This window comes from Triticum aestivum, chromosome 6B (genome assembly GCF_018294505.1).
Source record: "Triticum aestivum cultivar Chinese Spring chromosome 6B, IWGSC CS RefSeq v2.1, whole genome shotgun sequence".
NCBI lineage: Eukaryota > Viridiplantae > Streptophyta > Magnoliopsida > Poales > Poaceae > Triticum > Triticum aestivum.
In genome coordinates, this window is record NC_057810.1 from 481,234,809 (window position 1) to 481,251,247 (window position 16,439).

Genomic DNA, 16,439 nt, shown 5'->3' on the forward strand with positions numbered 1-16,439 from the left:
AATTTCTTCCCGGTTGAATCCCCCCTTCACTTTCCCCTTAGTTGCTTGACACTGCTGGGTTACTATCGGGTGCCGAGGGTGAGACCTCTACAACACTTCTGATGTTAACCCTGTAGTGTAGCTATTCGGTCGTGGTCATCGAGGGTGATTCCGCCTTAACCACTTCCGATACGACCCTGTCGTGCAACCCCTCAAGTGTGAACCTCGGGGGTGACCTCTTACGTTCACCTTGATGATTACATCGAGTGGAATTCACCGGGGGTGATTCCTCGAGTTTTTCCCCTTGATGTTTAGACACACAGTTACTATGATTACTATGACTTTACACTGAACCATGTTACTAAAGACGGGTCGACCCTGAGGGGTACCCGCGCGAGCATAATTGCGAGTGATGTGGAGACGGGTTGACCTGGAAGGTGCCCGAGAGATAATTACGAGGCGTGGCCGGGCATTCTTAGCCCTTGCCGCAAGTCCTCGAGATGGGGCAACGGGGTCACATCTTTCGCGAGTCTCTGCTTGTTACCGCACGTTCCTAATCCACTACGGTTTGGATATTTGATCCGAGGGGCTTCTGGCCTGATAGCACTAACCATCATGTGGGCATAGTATGGGCGTTCTGCGTCGTATACATCAGCCGAAGCTTAATAGACGTCAGCGACTGAGCGACGCGCGCCGGGTTGGACTGGTAAGCTCCTGCCTTTTTTAAGGAGGTAGCTAGGTTTGCTCACCGGCCGCGTACGCAACGTGCAGGAGTTCCTGGGGAGATGGCCCATGACCCATGGGGGCATAGGTTTAGTCCGGCATGCTGACCTCTCTATTAAGCCTAGGTCGGGTTACGGCGTATTGTTTGGCTGAGGCCGGGCATGACCCAGGAAAGTGTGTTCGGCCAGAGTTAAGCGAGCGTGGTGGGTAAGTTGGTGCAACCCTGCAGGGAAGAAAACATCTATCGATAGCATGTCCTACGGTAACGGACACTTGGAGTTGTATCCCGATCGATACAACTAGAACTGGATACTTGTGATGAGAATTGGATTGTGATGAGAAATGGATAGTACGGCTCTGGGATTTCTTTCTCGCAGGGAGTCAAGAAAGGATCTCTAGCCGAGGTTGATAACACTACTACTACTTTACTTTATGCTACTCTACTCCCTCCTGTTTGCTGCAAGATGGTGGTTTCCAGAAGATGCTAGACTTCGATAGGACTAGGCCTTCTCTCTATTCTGGCATTTCTGCAGCCCAGTCCACATATACATCCTCCTTTGATAATGTTGCATATGTAGTGTAGATCCTTGCTTGCGAGTACTTTGGATGAGTACTCACGGTTGCTTTGCACCCCCCCTTCCCCTTTCCTTTTCTTTCCGGTTGATGCAACCAGATGTCGGAGCCTAGGAGCCAGATGCCACCGCCGGTGCTTACTACTACGTGGAGACCGCTGACGACCAGGAGTAGTTAGGAGGCTCCCTGGCAGGAGGCCTTGCCTTTTCGATCAATGTTGCTTTTGTGCTAGCCTTCTTAAGGCAAACTTGTCTAACTTATGTCTGTACTCAGATATTGTTGCTTCCACTGACTCTCGTGTATTCGAGCTTATGTATTCGAGCCCTCGAGGCCCCTGGCTTGTAATATAAAGCTTGTATTATTTTAATTTGTGTCTAGAGTTGTGTTGTGATATCTTCCCGTGAGTCCTTGATCTTGATCGTACACATTTGCGTGTATGATTAGTGTATGATTGAATCGAGGGCGTCACATAAGCTGATGTGGAAGGGCTTAAACAACCTTGTATTGATCATGGTGTGGACGCTCTCATTTGAACACAACACCAAGGCAACATATCCGACAATAACATAAAACACATAAACCTTGGTGTGCGAGACAGGGTCGAGGCGGTTGACCGAACCCTAGCCACCACCCGTCCTACCGTCGCCGGTATGCGTCGTCGGCAAAGCCCGCGCAACACCGATGGTGGCGGGAAGGTACCGATTCAGGGTGGCCTTCTCAGGAGGTGTTGGAGGGAAGCCATGGATGGCGAAGGAGATGATAGCTCGAGTGGCGGTCTTCGTTAAGCAGGCTTGATGGAGGCGCTAGAGGGATACATCGCGGCGATCTTCAATTACGGCATGGCTGTATAGGTCACTGGAGAAGAGAGGCGTCGATGTATGGTCCAGAGGGCGGTGTGTTTGACATCATATATGTTTCTGGTTGCAGCGCATAGGTCTCCGTCTTTGGAGATCTGGTTGATTTAGGTTTTCGATGGTCACACATATATTCGATTGGCCTTATTGGCTTGCAGAGTTTCTACATGACCTTATCAGTGTTTTCTTCCTTGGGGCAGCGATTTGCTTCGCACATCGCGTTCGTCGGCGTCTCTTGATTTACATCAATGACTTTTCAATCGCTGCTTCAAGCTATTTTTTTTCTTTAAAGGAAGGTTGGAACCCTCGGTCTCTGCATCATTACGATGCACACATCCATCTTTATTAAAGTTGATGCAAGACAATAAATGCCAAAGTCATCAACTAAGTGGAATACATAACAAAAACAACTACGGTCGAATCTGTTGGAAATATGCCCTAGAGGCAATAATAAAAGGAGTATTATTATATTTCCTTGTTCATGATGATTGTCTTTTATTCATGCTATAATTGTGTTATCCAGAAATCGTAATACACGTGTGAATATATAGACCACAACATGTTCCTAGTGAGCCTCTAGTTGACTAGATCGTTGATCAACAGATAGTCATGGTTTCCTGACTATGGACATTGGATGTCATTGATAACGGGATCACATCATTAGGAGAATGATGTGATGGACAAGACCCAATCCAAAGCATAGCACAAGATCGTGTAGTTCGTTTGCTAGAGCTTTTCCAATGTCAAGTATCCTTTCCTTAGACCATGAGATCGTGTAACTCCCGGATACCGTAGGAGTGCTTTGGGTGTACCAAACGTCACAACGTAACTGGGTGACTATAAAGGTATGCTACGGGTATCTCCGAAAGTGTCTGTTGGGTTGACACGGATCGAGACTGGGATTTGTCACTCCGTATGACGGAGAGGTATCTCTGGGCCCACTCGGTAATGCATCATCATAATGAGGTCAAAGTGACCAAGTGTCTGGTCACGGGATCATGCATTGCGGTACGAGTAAAGTGACTTGTCGGTAACGAGATTGAACGAGGTATTGGGATACCGACGATCGAATCTCGGGCAAGTAACGTACCGATTGACAAAGGGAATTGTATACGGGGTTGCTTGAATCCTCGACATCGTGGTTCATCCGATGAGATCATCGAGGAGCATGTGGGAGCCAACATGGGTATCCAGATCCCGCTGTTGGTTATTGACCGGAGAGCAGTCTCGGTCATGTCTGCGTGTCTCCCAAACCCGTAGGGTCTACACACTTAAGGTTCGGTGATGCTAGAGTTGTAGAGATATTAGTATGCAGCAAACCGAAAGTTGTTCGGAGTCCCGGATGAGATCTCGGACGTCACGAGGAGTTCCGGAATGGTCCAGAGGTAAAGAATTATATATGGGAAGTTGAGTTTCGGCCATCGGGAAAGTTTCGGGGTTCACCGGTATTGTACCGGGACCACCGGAAGGGTCCCGGGGGTCCACCGGGTGGGGATCCCTATCTCGGAGGGCCCCATGGGCTGAAGTGGGAGGGGAACCAGCCCCTGGTGGGCTGGTGCGCCCCCCTGGGCCCCTCCTGCGCCTAGGGTTGGGAACCCTAGGGGAGGGGGCGCCTTCACTTGCCTTGGGGGGCAAGTTTCCCCCCTTGGCCGCCCCCCCTAGGAGATCCCATCTCCTAGGGCCGGCGTCCCCCTTGGGGTCCCTATATAAAGAGGGGGGAGGGAGGGCAGACGCACCCTTGCACTTGGCGCCTCCCTTCCCCCTTTGCTACACCTCTCCCTCCCGCAGACGCTTGGCGAAGCCCTGCCGGGATCCCTGGTGCATCCACCACCACGTCGTCGTGCTGCTGGATCTTCATCAACCTCTCCTTCCCCCTTGCTGGATCAAGAAGGAGGAGACGTCACGCTGACTGTACGTGTGTTGAACGCGGAGGTGCCGTCCGTTCGGCGCTAGGATCTCCGGTGATTTGGATCACGACGAGTACGACTCCCTCAACCCCGTTCTCTTGAACGCTTCCGCTCGCGATCTACAAGGGTATGTAGATGCACTCCTCTCTCTCGTTGCTAGATGAACTCATAGATTGATCTTGGTGAACGTAGGAATTTTTTATTTTATGCAACGTTCCCCAACAGTGGCATCATGAGCTAGGTCTATGCGTAGTTCTCTATTGCACGAGTAGAACACAAATCTGTTGTGGGCGTAGATGTTGTCAACTTTCTTGCCACTACTAGTCTTATTTTGCTTCAGCGGTATTGTGGGATGAAGCGGCCCGGACCGACCTTACACGTACGCTTACGTGAGACAGGTTCCACCGACTGACATGCACTAGTTGCATAAGGTGGCTAGCGGGTGTCTGTCTCTCCCACTTTAGTTGGAGCGGATTCGATGAAAAGGGTCCTTATGAAGGGTAAATAGAAGTTGACAAATCACGTTGTGGTTATTCGTAGGTAAGAAAACGTTCTTGCTAGAACCCTATTGCAGCCACGTAAAAGATGCAACAACAATTAGAGGACGTCTAACTTGTTTTTGCAGCAATTGCTTTGTGATGTGATATGGCCAAAAGTTGTGATGAATGATGAATGATATATTGTGATGTATGAGATCATGTTCTTGTAATAGGAATCACGACTTGCATGTTGATGAGTATGACAACCGGCAGGAGCCATAGGAGTTGTCTTAATTATTGTATGACCTGCGTGTCAATGATTTAACGCCATGTAATTACTTTACTTTATTGCTAAATCGTTAGCCATAGTAGTAGAAGTAATAGTTGGCGAGCAACTTCATGGAGACACGATGATGGGAGATCATGGTGTCATGCCGGTGACGAAGATGATCATGGAGCCCCAAAGATGGAGATCAAAGGAGCTATATGATATTGGCCATATCATGTCACTACTATTTAATTGCATGTGATGTTTATTATGTTTATGCATCTTGTTTACTTAGAACGACGGTAGTAAACAAGATGATCCCTCATAATAATTTCAAGAAAGTGTCCCCCCTAACTGTGCGCCATTGCTAAAGTTCGTCGTTTCGAAGCACCACATGATGATCGGGTGTGATAGATTCCTACGTTCACATACAACGGGTGTAAGACAATTTTACACATGCAAAAACACTTAGGTTAACTTGACGAGCCTAGCATGTACAGACATGGCCTCGGAACACAGAGACCGAAAGGTCGAACATGAGTCGTATGGAAGATACGATCAACATGGAGATGTTCACCGATGATGACTAGTCCGTCTCACGTGATGATCGGACACGGCCTAGTCGACTCGGATCATGTAACACTTAGATGACTAGAGGGATGTCAAATCTGAGTGGGAGTTCATTAAATAATTTGATTAGATGAACTTAATTATCATGAACTTAGTCTAAAAATCTTTGCAAAAATGTCTTGTAGATCAAATGGCCAACGCTCATGTCAACATGAACTTCAACGCGTTCCTAGAGAAAACCAAGCTGAAAGATGATGGCAGCAACTATACGGACTGGGTCCGGAACCTGAGGATCATCCTCATAGCTGCCAAGAAAGCATATGTCCTAGAAGGACCGCTAGGTGAAGCACCCATCCCAGAGAACCAAGATGTTATGAACGCTTGGCAGTCACATGTTGATGATTACTCCCTCGTTCAGTGCAGCATGCTTTACAGCTTAGAACCGGGGCTCCAAAAGCGTTTTGAGCAACACGGAGCATATGAGATGTTCGAGGAGCTGAAAATGGTTTTCCAAGCTCACGCCCGGGTCGAGAGATATGAAGTCTCCGACAAGTTCTATAGTTGTAAGATGGAGGAAAATAGTTCTGTCAGTGAGCACATACTCAAAATGTCTGGGTTGCACAACTGCCTGTCCCAGCTGGACATTAACCTCTCGGACGAGGCGGTCATTGACAGAATCCTTCAGTCGCTCCCACCGAACTACAAGAGCTTTGTGATGAACTACAATATGCAGGGGATGGTGAAAACTATTCCTGAAGTATTTTCAATGCTGAAGTCGGCAGAGGTAGAAATCAAGAAAGAACATCAAGTGTTGATGGTCAATAAAACCACCAAGTTCAAGAAAGGCAAGGGTAAGAAGAACTTCAAGAAGGACGGCAAGGATGTTGCCGCGCCCGGTAAGCCAGTTGCCGGGAAGAAGTCAAAGAATGGACCCAAGCCTGAGACTGAGTGCTTTTATTGCAAAGGGAAGGGTCACTGGAAGCGGAACTGCCCCAAATACTTAGCGGACAAGAAGGCCGGCAACACTAAAGGTATATGTGATATACATGTAATTGATGTGTACCTTACCAGTACTCGTAGTAACTCCTGGGTATTTGATACCGGTGTCGTTGCTCATATTTGTAACTCACAGCAGGAGCTGCGGAATAAGCGGAGACTGGCGAAGGACGAGGTGACGATGCGCGTCGGGAATGGTTCCAAGGTCGATGCGATCGCTGTCGGCACGCTGCCTCTACATTTACCCACGGGATTAGTTTTAAACCTCAATAATTGTTATTTAGTGCCAAGTTTGAGCATGAACATTGTATCTGGATCTCGTTTAATACGAGATGGCTACTCATTTAAATCCGAGAATAATGGTTGTTCTATTTATATGAGAGATATGTTTTATGGTCATGCCCCGATGGTCAATGGTTTATTCTTAATGAATCTCGAACGTAATGTTACACATATTCATAGTGTGAATACCAAAAGATGTAAAGTTGATAACGATAGTCCCACATACTTGTGGCACTGCCGCCTTGGTCACATTGGTGTCAAGCGCATGAAGAAGCTCCATGCTGATGGACTTTTAGAGTCTCTCGATTATGAATCATTTGACACATGCGAACCATGCCTCATGGGCAAAATGACCAAGACTCCGTTCTCCGGAACAATGGAGCGAGCAACCAACTTATTGGAAATCATACATACTGATGTGTGTGGTCCAATGAGCGTTGAGGCTCGCGGAGGATATCGTTATGTTCTCACTCTCACTGATGACTTAAGTAGATATGGGTATGTCTACTTGATGAAACACAAGTCTGAGACCTTTGAAAAGTTCAAGGAATTTCAGAATGAAGTAGAGAATCAACGTGACCGAAAGATAAAATTCTTACGATCAGATCGTGGAGGAGAATATTTAAGTCACGAATTTGGTACGCACTTAAGAAAATGTGGAATCGTTTCACAACTCACGCCGCCTGGAACACCTCAGCGTAATGGTGTGTCCGAACGTCGTAATCGCACTCTATTGGATATGGTGCGATCTATGATGTCTCTTACCGATTTACCGCTATCATTTTGGGGATACGCTCTAGAGACAGCTACATTCACTTTAAATAGGGCTCCGTCTAAATCCGTTGAGACGACACCGTATGAATTATGGTTTGGGAAGAAACCTAAGCTGTCGTTTCTAAAAGTTTGGGGATGCGATGCTTATGTCAAGAAACTTCAACCTGAAAAGCTCGAACCCAAGTCGGAAAAATGCGTCTTCATAGGATACCCTAAGGAAACCATTGGGTATACCTTCTACCTTAGATCCGAAGGCAAGATCTTTGTTGCCAAGAACGGATCCTTTCTGGAAAAAGAGTTTCTCTCGAAAGGAGTAAGTGGGAGGAAAGTAGAACTCGATGAAGTACTACCTCTTGAACCGGAAAGTAGTGCAGCTCAGGAAAATGTTCCTGTGGTGCCTACACCGACTGGAGAGGAAATTAATGATGATGATCAAGGTACTTTGGATCAAGTTGCTACTGAACTTCGTAGGTCCACAAGGACACGTTCCACACCAGAGTGGTATGGCAACCCTGTCCTGGAAATCATGTTGTTAGACAACGGTGAACCTTCGAACTATGAAGAAGCGATGGCGGGCCCAGATTCCAACAAATGGCTTGAAGCCATGCAATCCGAGATAGAATCCATGTATGAAAACAAAGTATGGACTTTGACAGACTTGCCCGATGATCGGCGAGCGATAGAAAACAAATGGATCTTTAAGAAGAAGACGGACGCGGATGGTAATATTACCATCTATAAAGCTCGACTTGTCGCTAAGGGTTATCGGCAAGTTCAAGGGGTTGACTATGATGAGACTTTCTCTCCCGTAGCGAAGCTGAAGTCCGTCCGAATCATGTTAGCAATTGCCGCATACTATGATTATGAGATATGGCAGATGGACGTCAAAACGGCATTCCTTAACGGCTATCTTAAGGAAGAACTGTATATGATGCAGCCGGAAGGTTTTGTCGATCCTAAGAATGCTAACAAGGTATGCAAGCTCCAGCGATCCATTTATGGGCTGGTGCAAGCATCTCGGAGTTGGAACATTCGCTTTGATGAGATGATCAAAGCGTTTGGGTTTATGCAGACTTATGGAGAAGCCTGCGTTTACAAGAAAGTGAGTGGGAGCTCTGTAGCATTTCTCATATTATATGTAGATGACATACTTTTGATGGGAAATGATATAGAACTTTTGGACAACATTAAGGCCTACTTGAATAAGTGTTTTTCAATGAAGGACCTTGGAGAAGCTGCTTACATATTAGGCATCAAGATCTATAGGGATAGATCGAGACGCCTCATAGGTCTTTCACAAAGCACATACCTTGATAAGATATTGAAGAAGTTCAATATGGATCAGTCCAAGAAAGGGTTCTTGCCTGTGTTGCAAGGTGTGAGATTGAGCTCGGCTCAATGCCCGACCACGGCAGAAGATAAAGAAGAGATGAGTGTCATCCCCTATGCCTCAGCCATAGGATCTATTATGTATGCCATGCTGTGTACCAGACCTGATGTAAACCTTGCCGTAAGTTTGGTAGGAAGGTACCAAAGTAATCCCGGCAAGGAACACTGGACAGCGGTCAAGAATATCCTGAAGTACCTGAAAAGGACAAAGGACATGTTTCTCGTTTATGGAGGTGACGAAGAGCTCGTCGTAAAGGGTTACGTCGACGCTAGCTTCGACACAGATCTGGATGACTCTAAGTCACAAACCGGATACGTGTATATGTTGAATCGTGGAGCAGTAAGCTGGTGCAGTTGCAAGTAGACCGTCGTGGCGGGATCTACATGTGAAGCGGAGTACATGGCAGCCTCGGAGGTAGCACACGAAGCAATATGGATGAAGGAGTTCATCACCGACCTAGGAGTCATACCCAATGCGTCGGGGCCGATTACTCTCTTCTGTGACAACACTGGAGCTATTGCCCTTGCCAAGGAGCCCAGGTTTCACAAGAAGACCAGGCACATCAAGCGTCGTTTCAACTCCATCCGTGAAAATGTTCAAGATGGAGACATAGATATTTGCAAAGTACATACGGATCTGAATGTTGTAGATCCGTTGACTAAACCTCTTCTGCGAGCAAAACATGATCAACACAAGAACTCCATGGGTGTTCGATTCATCACAATGTAACTAGATTATTGACTCTAGTGCAAGTGGGAGACTGTTGGAAATATGCCCTAGAGGCAATAATAAAAGGATTATTATTATATTTCCTTGTTAATGATGATTGTCTTTTATTCATGCTATAATTGTGTTATCCGGAAATCGTAATACACGTGTGAATACATAGACCACAACATGTCCCTAGTGAGCCTCTAGTTGACTAGATCGTTGATCAACAGATAGTCATGGTTTCCTGACTATGGACATTGGATGTCATTGATAACGGGATCACATCATTAGGAGAAAGATGTGATGGACAAGACCCAATCCTAAGCATAGCACAAGATCGTGTAGTTCGTTTGGTAGAGCTTTTCCAGTGTCAAGTATGCTTTCCTTAGACCATGAGATCGTGTAACTCCCGGATACCGTAGGAGTGCTTTGGGTGTACCAAATGACACAACGTAACTGGGTGACTATAAAGGTATGCTACGGGTATCTCCGAAAGTGTCTGTTGGGTTGACACGGATCGAGACTGGGATTTGTCACTCCGTATGGCGGAGAGGTATCTCTGGGCCCACTCGGTAATGCATCATCATAATGAGGTCAAAGTGACCAAGTGTCTGGTCACGGGATCATGCATTGCGGTACGAGTAAAGTGACTTGCCGGTAACGAGATTGAGCGAGGTATTGGGATACCGACGATCGAATCTCAGGCAAGCAACGTACCGTTTGACAAAGGGAATTGTATACGGGGTTGCTTGAATCCTCGACATCATGGTTCATCCGATGAGATCATCGAGGAGCATGTGGGAGCCAACATGGGTATCCAGATCCCGCTGTTGGTTATTGACCAGAGAGCAGTCTCGGTCATGTCTGCGTGTCTCTCGAACCCGTAGGGTCTACACACTTAAGGTTCGGTGACGCTAGGGTTGTAGAGATATTAGTATGCAGCAAACCGAAAGTTGTTCGGAGTCCCGGATGAGATCCCGGACGTCACGAGGAGTTCTGGAATGGTCCAGTGGTAAAGAATTATATATGGGAAGTCGAGTTTCGGCCATCGGGAAAGTTTCGGGGTTCACCGGTATTGTACCGGGACCACCGGAAGGGTCCCGGGGGCCCACTGGGTGGGGCCACCTATCCCGGAGGGCCCCATGGGCTGAAGTGGGAGGGGGAACCAGCCCCAGGTGGGCTGGTGCGCCCCCCTGCCCCCCCCCCCCCCCCCCGCGCCTAGGGTTGGGAACCCTAGGGGAGGGGGCGCCTCCACTTGCCTTGGGGGGCAAGTTTCCCCCCTTGGGCGCCGCCCCCCTAGAAGATCCCATCTCCTAGGGCCGGCGCCCCCCTGGGGTCCCTATATAAAGAGGGGGGGAGGGAGGGCAGCTGCACCCTTGCACTTGGCGCCTCCCTTCCCCCTTTGCTACACCTCTCCCTTCCGCAGACGCTTGGCGAAGCCCTGCCGGGATCCTTGCTGCATCCACCACCATGCCGTCGTGCTGCTGGATCTTCATCAACCTCTCCTTCCCCCTTGCTGGATCAAGAAGGAGGAGACGTCACGCTTACCGTACATGTGTTTAACGCGGAGGTGCCGTCCGTTCGGCGCTAGGATCTCCGGTGATTTGGATCACGACGAGTACGACTCCCTCAACCTCGTTCTCTTGAACGCTTCTGCTCGCGATCTACAAGGATATGTAGATGCACTCCTCTCTCTAGTTGCTAGATGAACTCATAAATTGATCTTGGTGAACGTAGGAAATTTTTTATTTTATGCAACGTTCCCCAATAGAATCATTACAAGATATGAATGTAACACCTACGACTATGTTGACTTCTTCTGCAGCAACACCTTCAAGAAGGGATAAACGCCCTGATGTTGCGGTCGCCATGTAGACGACGCCTTGAACTAGATTACAACACAAGTTCGCCGTTGTTGTGCCCGACCAGCAAGACTAGAACAAAGTATGTTCCAAGCACCATCTTTTTTTACAGAGAGACTGTAAGGGAGGCCCCTGCAGTACAATTGGTGCCAAAAAACAAATTGCAAGTATTGTGCCTTGAACCTGGATGGGTGGGAAGGCGTTAGCCTCTTCCCATTATTAGGCTATGCCTTAGTCTGCATATCTCCCGACAGTCACGTTTGCCAGTTCTCCATGCTAGACCAAGGTGGCCTAGCAAATGGGTGGGACGAATGACCACCACCATGGCCCTCAGGAGGCCGGCCATGCCACGGTTCGGATCTAGCCGACGAAGCCGCGTCGCCGCCAAACGCTAGCTTTGTCGCATGACCTCTGCTGCCACAATAGTCACCGTCGTCCAACCAGACACCGAATGCCACGTGTCACCATCCTTCCGCCTAATGCAGCCGCCTCGTGCGAAGGTGATCTCGCCACCGTAGACCACGAGAGCTCGGCACCACCCTGACATTGGTCCTTCAGCCCAGGGCCCTTGCCCTGGCGCAAAGGAATCCTTGCTACCGTACGTCGTTCTCCACATCAACATGGGCCTCATTCAATGCTACCGCTGCACCTCCATGTGATAGGTTATGCCTCACCAGCACAGCCCACCCGGCGCTGCGACTTGCAGCACGGACGTGGAAGCCGGCCCTCCAGAACCCGTTGTCCTCCACGTGTGCAGGGAGGGCAGCGAGGTAGGAGGAAGGTGCTCGAGGACAATCAGGGTGACACCTCTACGTGGGATGAGAAGGCCCACTTATGACACATCCCCGCGGACTTGGCAGTCGTTGTTCATCTCCTTCGCGAGGAAGGTCGCCACCTTTCCGCCGTCACCGGGCACATAAACTCGGGTCGACCCGCTTATGACACATCAAACCCATCGGCTAGGGCGGGGGGGGGTCGCCTCCGCAATATTAGGATGCGGTGATCTTTTCGTCCACGCAACTTCTACAAGCTCATGAGTTGAGAAAAGTCTGCTCCACCGAAACGCATGTCAGAGTAATCAACGACAACGATAGATGCGGCTAGATGCAGGCATGCCAACGTTTTAGCAACCATCCAAAAATAATAATTTTAATCATCACAAAACATTAGTACTCCATCCGTACGACAATGAGGGAGGGATGTTAGCTTGAAAAACCATCTTATATTATGAAACGGAGGGAGTAGTGTTTAGTACTAGGACTGATTTTGACAACGATTCAAACATATCGTGATTCCTGAATCATCAATGCCTAGGAAATGCCACGGTGCCAATCTTGGGCAAATTCACATTACCCCTACCATCTGCTTGAAGTTTGAGCAAGTGTCGCTTGTAACATGATCATCGTAATATTGTGAACGCACATATTTTTTTGGGATAGTCCAAACTCCAAAGGTGCCCTTTTGTAAAAAAAAAAGCGCGTTCTCTCAGGTGGAAAATGATTTTTCTTTTTTCTTCTGCAGGGAAGAAATTTTGTCAAACGTTAAAATATAGGAAAAATTATACATGTACATGTCTGTTTTTGTGAGATCCTGGATTTTTTATATAGAAAAAACACATGTATTCAACCTTTTTTTAGAGCATTGAAGCTGCCAAGAGTGCAAAGATGTTTCTTTTTGCATGAAAATGGCACGATCATGTACAAAATAATACCATTTCTTTATAGTACAGATGTTTTTAACTAATTAATGATTTACTGTTCATTCCAGGAGACATTTCTCTACTCCTATGAATTTTGAGTTTATCTTAATAATCATCTTTACAATCACCTATTTTGTAGTGCTTTTTAAGGCACTGTTTTTAAGTAAATAAATTCAATTTTGGATGCATTTTTGGTTGTAACTGAACAGCTTCAGCTACGTTCATTTAGTCTAGTCATTTTGTGCCACATTTACAACAATCAGCCACATACAACGCCATTATACCCAGGAAGCATTGAGATGTACTCCCTCTGTAAACTAATATAAGATGTTTTAGATCATTGAAGGTAGTACATGCAATTCGATCGAAGAACTATTCCAATTGATACAACATACTTTTTCTTATTCATTGCATGTGCACTGGTGCTACTTTCTACAGTAGTAGTACATGCCATGCGAGTTGGGCAGTGCCACAACAGCTCTATCGGAGTTCATAGTTGACCCTAGAAGAACCTATCAACAGATGGATCAGACTCCGACAAGCTACCTTCAAAGTTCACCTTGCAGCCACCAGGTAGCTGCAACCCAGCTTCCTCGCAGCTCTGCCTTGTAACCTGAGGACATGACCGGACGTCGAGGTACTCGAGTGCCTTGCATGACTCTATCACGCTGCTCACTCCCACAACTGTGAGGTCAACACAATTGTTGATCTTCAGAACTCTCAATTCCGACTGAAACAAGTTCGCTTCCATGCCCTGAAATGCCGCATCAGTTATTTGGTCGCAGCACCCGACATCAATAGCGGCAAGAAGTTTACAGTTGCACAACAGACTTCTCAACGAGGCGTCTGTTATTTTCAAGCACCAGTCCATTCTTAAAATCCGGAGGCTGCTACAACAGGCAAGAGCTAGTGCTTCTATGGACTCATCGCTAATATCCCGACATCCACCGATGATGAGGGTCTCTAGGTTGCAGCAGAACTTAGCTAGTGAATAGATGGACTTATTGCCCACTTTGCTGCAATCCAACAGTTTCAATGACACCAGAGATGATGACGAGACCTCAGCAATTTTGCAAATTCCAGGATCACCAACTTTATTGCATTTGCTTATGTCTAGTGACTTCATTTTATGACAACCATCGGCTAGAGCTGAGATTCCAGCATCTGTTATGCTGTTACATCCTGCAGCCCCAAGCTCTTCCAAGTTCAAACAGTTTTTTGATACAGCATGCAACAAATTATCAGTTATTAATCTGCAACCTGCGATGTGCAACTGTCTCAACTTCTGGCAGCCTGACGCAACCACCTTTAAACCTTTATCACTAAGTTTTTTGCAGTGAGAGACATCTAGGGTTTGCAGACATTGCAAGCCTTCTCCTAATTTGACCATTCCAACATCAGTGATACCTAAGACAGACATGAACAGTAGAATATGTAAATACATTAGATTAAGGAAATACCAACAATTCACAACCAAATCAGATAACTGGTGCCCCCTATTATATGAAGTCTCCATAAACTCTAAGTGACATTTATGTTCAAGAAAAATAAATAAAGAACACAAGTTTCAGTCCGTGCGAAAAACTGCGCGCCCGAAGCCAAAATGACAATGAAAGATGTCGGTTCCAGTTCTGAACTGCGTGAATGCATCAATACCGAAAACTCGTAACTTCTAGCAGTGCTAGTAACTTCACAGTGCTGAAGATTACCAATATTAATTTTCGTCCAAAAATAACAATATTTATCACTGTGTCAGAGAAATGCTACAAAGACCACAAGTTGTATGAATACATATTTTGTTGGAAGTACACTCAAAATTCTCTAGTCAGACTGCCCAAATTGAACTGATGGGTTATTATTACCACAACAAAGTACCAAACAGAAAGTTTTCTCGGAGCTGTAAAAGAAGTACATATGGGATTCCACACCACAGAAATCAGCATGTTCTATAAACACAATTGAGGGCAACTGAACATCTGCATCTGACCAGCATATAGAACCAAACATTTAACCAGGGCTACAAATATCTCCACTAGAGTTGAGTTCTCTGGTCTAAGCCAGTAGCCAGCGTAATATAACCTGCGTCGAAAACGACCTTCCAGAAATTGCAAAATTTCTCATGTATGTACTTCTCACTTCGAATTAGAGCAGTAGCTGTAGCTGTCTGGGTTATTTGGTAGGAATCGAACATGTATATTGTGTGGCTTACCAGTCCGTATTTCATTAAATTTCTTGTTCACGTGTTTCTGATTGAACGATTCAAATTTGACAGAGTTAAAATGAACAAAGTTCTTCAGACGCCCCAGTTTGCTTATTCTCTCCCATCTTTGTAGGGTAAGAAACCCAATAAATCACGAATCTTACTACTTATTTGATAAGAAGGAAAGCTTTCTGCATTTGCGAATTAACGCACACAAACAGTGCGAATGGATCAGGCCGAAAAGAGGTCTCACCTTTGCAGTTCTGCAGGGCGAGGACTCGCAGATTGCAGAACCCCCCTGCAATGACGTCCAGATCGCCATCGATAACACCGGGGTAGAAAGAGCGGGACGGCGACTGGGAGAGATCCAGCTCGAGAATGCCCGGGAAGCGTGCTGCCAGGCGGCGCAGCATGGACGGACCGGCGCGCGCGCGCAGGCGGCGGCGCTCGGAGCTCTGGATCCGGAGCCAGCGCCTGCACACGAGCCCGAACGCGTCGCGCTCCGACTCGGGCCTCAGCCGGGTGAGCACCGCACGGAGCTCATCGTCGGTGAGCACCTCGTTGATGAGGGCCTCATCGCCTTCCGACGGTGATGCAGACATTGCCGGAGTTACGACTTTTTTCGGTGAAGGGATTATTAGTTTTCAGTGCATTTGCAATGTAGACTTTTTTTTCTTCGGGTACAACACCCTGTGAACAGTAGATTATTAGAAAAAAAGAGAAATAAAAAATAATTCTTTTGTGATGCAAGTTGCTCAAATGCCTGATGTTTGTGCAATTTTTTGGGGTTGTTTAAACTTTCGAGAAGCTCGTGACAAAAAGGATAAAATCGGGTGTGAATTTTGTTTTCAAAAGTTTTTTAAACACACAAAATTTGTCTTTTTTACCACGAGCTCCTCGAAGATCTAGACTTAACCAAACTTTGTACACACATCACGCAGAGGAGCATCTTGCACCAACAAAATCATTTTGTATTTTTTTTCTATTTTACTATTCACACCCGGGCTCATCTGAGCCTGGGTGCAGAATAACCACATCTGATGAAATGGGTTTTTACATCTGCGGCACCGTAATTGGTCTTGCCGTCTTGGGTCTCTTGGCATGTGAGAATTGACAATGAACAACTCAAGGGATGTCAGACCAAGAGCTTGAGCAGCTCTCGCTCGCCATCC

At 46.8% G+C, this 16,439-nt stretch overlaps 1 protein-coding gene across 1 annotated transcript; it reads right to left on the reverse strand.

Moving 5' to 3' along the window:
• Window positions 1-13,380: 13,380 nt before the first annotated feature.
• LOC123137582 (F-box/LRR-repeat protein 2) lies at window positions 13,381-15,923 on the reverse strand. Its single transcript, XM_044557401.1, has 2 exons — window positions 15,521-15,923; window positions 13,381-14,474 (listed from the first exon to the last, which is right to left on the reverse strand). Exons 1-2 carry the CDS (start codon window positions 15,867-15,869, stop codon window positions 13,570-13,572), a joined length of 1,254 nt encoding a protein of 417 aa, XP_044413336.1. The 5' UTR covers window positions 15,870-15,923; the 3' UTR covers window positions 13,381-13,569.
• Window positions 15,924-16,439: the final 516 nt, after the last annotated feature.